The sequence below is a fragment of the Poromitra crassiceps genome (assembly GCF_964638095.1).
Source record: "Poromitra crassiceps genome assembly, contig: HAP1_SCAFFOLD_2294, whole genome shotgun sequence".
NCBI lineage: Eukaryota > Metazoa > Chordata > Actinopteri > Beryciformes > Melamphaidae > Poromitra > Poromitra crassiceps.
The window spans coordinates 3,240-11,000 of record NW_028150131.1 but is presented as its reverse complement, the minus strand read 5'-3'; the positions used below and the strand labels follow the sequence as shown (position 1 = coordinate 11,000).

At 43.3% G+C, this 7,761-nt stretch overlaps 1 protein-coding gene across 1 annotated transcript; it reads right to left on the bottom strand.

Moving 5' to 3' along the window:
* Positions 1–5,021: 5,021 nt before the first annotated feature.
* LOC310772202 (tripartite motif-containing protein 16-like) lies at positions 5,022–6,707 on the bottom strand (the record flags this gene model as incomplete). Its single annotated transcript, XM_083664634.1, has 1 exon — positions 5,022–6,707. Exon 1 carries the CDS (start codon positions 6,690–6,692, stop codon positions 5,022–5,024), a length of 1,671 nt encoding a protein of 556 aa, XP_083520760.1. The 5' UTR covers positions 6,693–6,707.
* Between the last annotated feature and the right edge of the window lie 1,054 nt (positions 6,708–7,761).

The following is a 7,761-nucleotide window of genomic DNA, read 5'->3' as shown; positions in this document are numbered from 1 at the left end:
GATTCCTTTTCTTGGTGTTGTTGCTGCTCTGTGGTGAATGGGCTCGTTGAACTGGCTCAGTGCTGTTTGAGAGCAAGAAGAAGAGGGAGGAGTTATCAGGTGTTTCATACCAGGAAGACTTTGACCTTGTTTATAATTCACCTCATGCAGCCCCGCCCACTTGACCCATTACATCACAGCTTCCTGTTCAAAGCTGTTTTACCTGCTCATACTAGTCTGACTCACCAGGTCAAACCTAGTTTGACTCACATTATGAGTCACAGGAAGTGTAAATACAATCGGAACTTACGATTGTATTTACACTTCCTGTTAGTCTCTCAGGCCAGACGGTCTCTTCTACATAAGGTGAATATGAAGTGAAGATCATACAAATATAATTGGAATAGTTCAACTTTGCCTCAATGACCTCACTGACTGTAACAAAAAAACACAATTTTCTCACAATACACAGTTGAAAATAATACTGTAAAAATGAACATTCACATTATTAGTAAGTGAAACTAAGCAACACATAACAGCAAATGTAATCTTTATCCTTATACTTAGTGTGTTGTGTGTCTAATCTGATTTCATATTTAGCCTTTATTCTCATATTGCTGAGGCAGCCAAATCAGCCACTGCTTATTGCTGTGACATTGGAAAGAAACATCCTGTTTGCCTTGTGTATTTTAACTGCTGCTACCTGTTATTATATGAATTATTATGATTCAAATCATACACACACACACACACACACACACACACACACACACACACACACACACACACACAATACAATTTAGAGCAAGACACATTGCTCATTACGATATATATCTTAGTCAGACAAGTAACTATCAATTACACGTATAGTCTAGGGAATCTGTGAGAAAAAATGACCCAACCTTAAAGTCCCTGGAAACCAAAATCCACAAAAACGTTCTAACTATGTTATTTAGGGTCTTATGTTAGTAATTGTCTGCCTCCGAAATTATTATACAATACTTTCAACCCAAAGCCTTAAAATCGACACTTTTTTACAAGATTCTACAAGATACTTCCTCATTGAAGAGAGCAGTGCGCGAGGTGCTAAAATGCAGGAGCTTATGACGTCATAAGCTCTATATAACCTTTGTACACGTGCGCAATCTGCCCTCCTTTTGTCCGTTCTTTGCCCCCAGTGACAGCGCTCCCTCAGTGTCCGTCTGCCTCCCACTCTGTGCCGAGCGCTATGCTGCTCTCTCTCTCTCTCTCTCTCCTCTCTCCCTCTCCTCTCTCTCTCCTCTCCTCTCTCTCTCTCTCTCTCTCTCCTCTCTCTCTCCTCTCCTCTCTCTCTCTCTCTCTCTCTCTCCTCTCTCTCTCTCTCTCTCTCTCTCTCTCTCTCTCGTGTGAGAGAGAGCACAGAGAGACACACAGCCTGGTGACGCGAGGTTACTCACACATACACACACACACACACACGCTGTGCAGTCGCAGCAAGAGTCCCTCTCCGAGCAACGAACACACACACACACACACACACACACACACACGCACGGTGTGTGTGTGTCGATCTCTCTTTCTCTCTTTCTCCGTTTCCCTCCCCCCCTCTGTCTCGCGCTCTCTCTCTCGGAGGCTGCTGCAGATGGGACACGCCCACACATTCCGCGGGAGAAAATACACTCTAAAAAATAATTCATTCTCATTACTTTTGCCAGACTGTCAAACCTAAATGTATATACTTTGCGACGTTCATCATCGTTCAAATTTGGCTGGTGGCTTATTAACATAGGCTCCTGTGATGTGATGAACTCAAAATGCTAAATAATAATAAAATATTTCTGGTTTCCAGGGACTTTAAACTACGGTAATTGCAACAGAAATTATTTGTGTTGTATTCAGCTCTTGAAACCTTCCAATTTAACATACTGAAAATCCCAGAAAATCCCAGTAGTGGAACATTCTCAAAATTGGCATTGTCTCCACAAAGGAGGTGATGTTTTCGGTGCCGTTTGTCTGACCGTTTGTCTGTTAGCAGGAGGATTATGGCAAAAACTACTGGGCCGATTTTCATGAAACTTGGTGGAAGGGTGTAGCATGGGCCAAGGAAGAACCCATTACATTTTGGAGCGGATCTGATCCGGGTCGGCTCAATGGAGGGGGCGGGGCTAGGGAAAAGAGTCCGTTGGTAGGGATAGGAAGGTCGTAGAGAGTCTGGATTCGAGAGGTGGGTAGGGGGCATGGACAGGTGTATCAGGGGGAGTGTATGTGGGAGGTGGGAGGGGGTGTGGTCAGGAAAGGGGTGGGGCTAGGGAAAAGCTCTACCAAACATACTGTAACATAACAAAACAAAACAAAACATAAAAAATGTAAGTGTGGCTAATATGTTCTAATAGTTGGTGGAAAAGGGTGAGTTTTCATGCACATCTTGTTCCCTCAGACAGCCATCGCAAACCATAACTTCATAGTCATGTCACTCACGAGTCTCGCATTGGAGGCAATTTGATTTGGGCAAGGCACAGCACAAGTTGTAGCTCAAACATGCAGACGAGTGGACAGGTAGGCTAAGTCTCCATATCCGAAGGTTATGGGTAAGTTGACTGCCATTTATTGTCTGTTACCAATGACAGTCGTCTGTTACCATTCAAAGTAGGCTAGCTTAATAAGCACTTACTAGTTAGCTATAATAGGTATAGCTTAATAATAGCTTATTAAGATACTTGTACTATCTGTTATTCATTTTCTGTGTGCAAATAAACAATAAAAAAACATAAATAAACAATAAACACTTACTCTGGAGATGATGTAGCCTACCACTTGTGCTCTTCTCCCTACTTATACTCCAACCACTTATAAAGCCTCAGCCAGGCGGTAATGCAACATAAAGGATGCCAACTACCATAAAACACCACAGAAGGATTTATTATATCACTGATGACATCACAATTGCTCGAGTGACATCACTGATGACATCACAATTGCTCAAGTGACATCACTGATGACATCACAATTGCTCGAGTGACATCACTGATGACATCACAATTGCTCAAGTGACATCACTGATGACATCACTGATACATGACAATTGTGACATCACAATCGTGGCACACACACTGCCCGCCCACTTATTGGACCATAACATCAGAACCATTGATGGCCACAACACATTCCATGTTATGGGCATTATAGCTGGAGTTACACCAGAGAGCCAAACCAGGACCTCTGATAGCTGTGACATAGCAGCAGTTGGACACATCAATATCCAAAATCAGAGACCCCCTGGCCTTTCATCCATGTCCTATGGGAGGATTGAGAATGCCACAGGTGTGTGATTCTCATGAACATGGTACAACTCATAGCAAAACTCAAAGATATCAAGTAGGATCTAATTTCACCATTCAAATTGAAATTATAATCCACTAGGCATCTTGCACCCTACGCGAGTTCGCCTGCCTTGCAGCTCGCTGAGCTAGCCCTGCAGCTCGCATAAGCAGCTGCTTCGCATTGGAGGCAATTTGATTTTGGCAAGGCACAGCACAAGTTGTAGCTCAAACATGCAGACGAGTGGACAGGTAGGCTAAGTATTCTCCATATCCGAAGGTTATGGATAAGTTGACCGCCATTTATCGTCTGTTACCAATGACAGTCTTTGTGTGTTACCATTCAAAGTAGGCTAGCTTAATAAGCACTTACTAGTTAGCTAATAGCTTACTAATAGGTATAGCTTAATAATAGCTAATTAAGATACTTTCTAAGGTACTATCTGTTGTTGTTCATTTTCTTTGTGCAAATAAACAATAAACAAACATAAATAAACAATTATAGCTGCTGCGCAGCAATGGATCGTGGCCGGGCAAGTCTCAAGGCTTTGAGCTAGAGTCCCCAAGTCAAGGCTGAAGTATTTTAGCTATACTCCAAGTCAAGTCTCACGTCTTTGGTCACAAGTCCAAGTCAAGTCTCAAGTCTCTTATGGATGAGCGTTCTATCATCTGCTTCTGCTGCATGCCATCCAGTCTGCTTAAATCATTGCATAGCTAAAACTAAGGGATTCAAAGCAAGTTCAGGTTTCTTTGCAGCATGTAGCTTTTTCATCATCTGATTCTGTTTTTTGTTGCGAGGCATCTCACAACAATACAAGTAGGAATCAGTATATTCACAAACAAAAGTAGTAGTTACTTGCCTGTTGCCTCACTGTTGTAGCGTGGATGAGGTACTGGTGGAGTTGATGTTAGATGGAGAGGGAGGCTGAGCGATTAATAGCCACCTGGGGAGTTTGTATCTCTTCGGTCCTACGCTGCAGGTCTGTGAGGTCACACAACTGATATACCAGCAGGAGCTGCTTTTTCGTCTTATGGACAGACTGGATGCTTGCTGGTGGTGTTTTATGGGACTGGATGCTTGCGTGTAAAAAGACACACTGCTTCCACTTATATAGGGTGAGCCAGGAAGGATTTATGACATTACTGATGACATAACAATTGCTCGAGTGACATCACTGATGGCATCACAATTGCTCGAGATGATGTCATCAGTGGGACGGATAGACAAACAGACAAACAAACAGAGCCCTAGCTCCCTTAGATAGATAGATGTGCTTATTTTTTATGTATTTCCAGACACTTTTAGAGACACTGTGAGGGAATAAATTCATTACCGTAACACATTTTTAATTGGAAATATGAAACAACAAACTTTTTTTTTCAATGGCAAGCACTTCAATATGCTCAAGGGTAATGGGTATCACCCAAAATGTGTATGATTAACAAATACGAAGTTGTAGCTAACATTGTGAGAAATGACATGTTGTATTACGACTACATACTTACATGAGAAAATAAAAATCTGTTCTACTTAGAGACTCAACAACCATTTCTGTGGATTCCTTGCCCCCAAAAATGTGGAAATAGACACCAAATTTGTAATTCTAGGTCTAGTTGGAGTCAAGATATGGCCAACATTTTAATAATGGCAGCCATTTTGAAAAAATGTAATTTTAACATATTTCCACTTATGGGATTTTCTGGGATTTTTAAAACAGAATCTCACATTTTGCAGGTGACTGCTGACTACTTGAGTTTACACAACTCTGCAGTGCCTCCAGTGTAATAAAAACAAAATCCAGGATAGAGAGGCTGAGTGAATGTGGTCTGGACTCTGTGGAGGAGAGTCATGGTTCCAGAGACGCTGTAGAAGGACAGAAGACCTGCTCTGTGATCCAGGTACACTCCTACTCTGGAGGACAGAGGAACTGAGATGAGAGTTTTGATATACTTATGTCTGAAGTAACAACTCCTGCTGTCACACTGTAATGTCCAAGACTTGTAATTGTATCCAAATATACTTTCACACCCTGCTCCTGTTCTGCTAATATCTTTATATGAGACTGCTATTGAAACCCACCCGCTCCACTTCACCTCCCAGTAACAACGTCCAGTCAGACCCTCTCTACTCAGGACCTGAGGCAGGGAAGTGAATCTGTCTGGGTGACTAGAATATAACTGTGCTTCACTCATGAATGTTGCTTTTTTGTCCCCCTCAGATAATAACAGCCATCTGTTTGCTGTGTTTGGATCCAGTGTGATCTGACGTGAATATTGTAAGAAGTCAGCTCTGGTCTTGGGCTCTGGTCGTGGCAGTAAAACATCCACTTCAGTCACTGTCAGTGAGATCTTAGGCCGTTCCTCTGTCAGAATGTCCTGTAGTTTATCTCTGACCTCTGACACAGCTGCAGTCACATCCTCAAAGTAGAGCAGAGGACGGGTATCGATCCTGGGTGAGTCTGTAGATTGACTGAGACGTGACAGCGAGGAGTAACTGTGGAGGAAGTGGATGTGATCCTCTGTGTGTGAGAGCTGCTCCAGCTCAGTGTGTTTCCTCCTCAGCTCAGAGATCTCCTGCTTCAGCTTCTCCTGAAGTTCTTCAGCCCGACTCGCTTCCTCTTTCTGCTGGGATCTGATCTGCTGCTTCACCTCAGAGCTTCTCTTCTCAATGAGATGGACCAGCTCAGTGAAGACCTTCTCACTGTCCATCACTGCTTCATCAGCAGAGAGATTCATAGCCTTCACCTCCTGTTGTAGCACCTTCACGCCTTTCTCTCTGCCCTGGAGTCTCTTCTGGATTTTTTGCCGATTTACCCCGAGCTCTTTCTGCCTCTCTGTCCTCTCTGCGGCAGCTGAGACTGTGTCATGTCCCTTATGTTCGTCCACGGAGCAGAGATAACAGATACACTGCTGATCAGTACGGCAGAACATCTTCATCACCTCGTCGTGACGAGAGCAGATGTTCTCCTGAAGCTTCACGGTGGCTTCCACCAGCTTGTGTTTCTTTAATGGAGCTACATCATAGTGAGGCTGGAGGTGCTGCTCACAGTAAGAGGCCAGACACACCAGACAGGACTTGAGGGCTTTCAGCTTTCTCCCAGTGCAGAAATCACAGCCCACATCTCCAGGTCCAGCATAGCAGCGATCAGGAGGAGCAGCTTGGAGTCCGGTCTTCTTTAGTTCCTCCACCAACTCTGCAAACATGATGTTTTTCACCAGCGCAGGCCTTGGTGTGAAGGTCTGTCTGCACTGGGGGCAGCTGTGGATGTTCTTCTGATCCTCTGCATCCCAGCAGTCTTTAATACAGCTCATGCAGTAGCTGTGCCCACAGGGAATAGTCACCGGATCCTTCAGTAGATCCAGACAGATCGAACAGCAGAATTTTGCCTTGTCCAGCTGAATTCCTTGCTGAGCCATTTCACTTCTCAGTGACAGTGAATCTCAGGTAGTTTCACTTTCTCACAACAGATCAAAGTTGTGCTCTGTTCCAAACCAAAAATGGATTCCTTTTCTTGGTGTTGTTGCTGCTCTGTGGTGAATGGGCTCGTTGAACTGGCTCAGTGCTGTTTGAGAGCAGGAAGAAGAGGGAGGAGTTATCAGGTGTTTCATACCAGGAAGACTTTGACCTTGTTTATAATTCACCTCGTGCAGCCCCGCCCACTTGACCCATTATATCACGAGTTCCTCTTAAAAACACCGGCTGTTTTACCTGCTCATACTAGTCTGACTCACCAGGTCAAACCTAGTTTGACTCACATTATGAGTCACAGGAAGTGTAAATATTGTAGTTTGTAGTTACACTTCCTGTTAGTCTCTCAGGCCAGACGGTCTCTTCTACATAAGGTGAATATGAAGTGAAGATCATACAAATATAATTGGAATAGTTCAACTTTGCCTCAATGACCTCACTGACTGTAACAAAAAAACACAATTTTCTCACAATACACAGTTGAAAATAATACTGTAAAAATGAACATTCACATTATTAGTAAGTGAAACTAAGCAACACATAACAGCAAATGTAATCTTTATCCTTATACTTAGTGTGTTGTGTGTCTAATCTTATTTCATATTTAGCCTTTATTCTCATATTGCTGAGGCAGCCAAATCAGCCACTGCTTATTGCTGTGACATTGGAAAGAAACATCCTGTTTGCCTTGTGTATTTTAACCACCACTATCTGTCATTATATCAATTATTATGATTAAAATCACACACACCCAGCCACTCATCCATCATGCCACTCATGTTAATGCCCGACGAGGTGTCCATTATCACTTTTTAAGGGACGATGCAGAGGCGTGAACCGGTCCAAGGCGAAGCCGATTTGGCTGAACGACTTTACCAACTGTACATTATCACTTTTTAATGGACACCCTGCAGCCAATCAGAATCGAGTATTCACCCAGACCATGGGTATAAGACCTGATACACTGTGCAACCGTTGTGGTAAATATTGCACTCAGGTAACCTCAGAAGACCATGT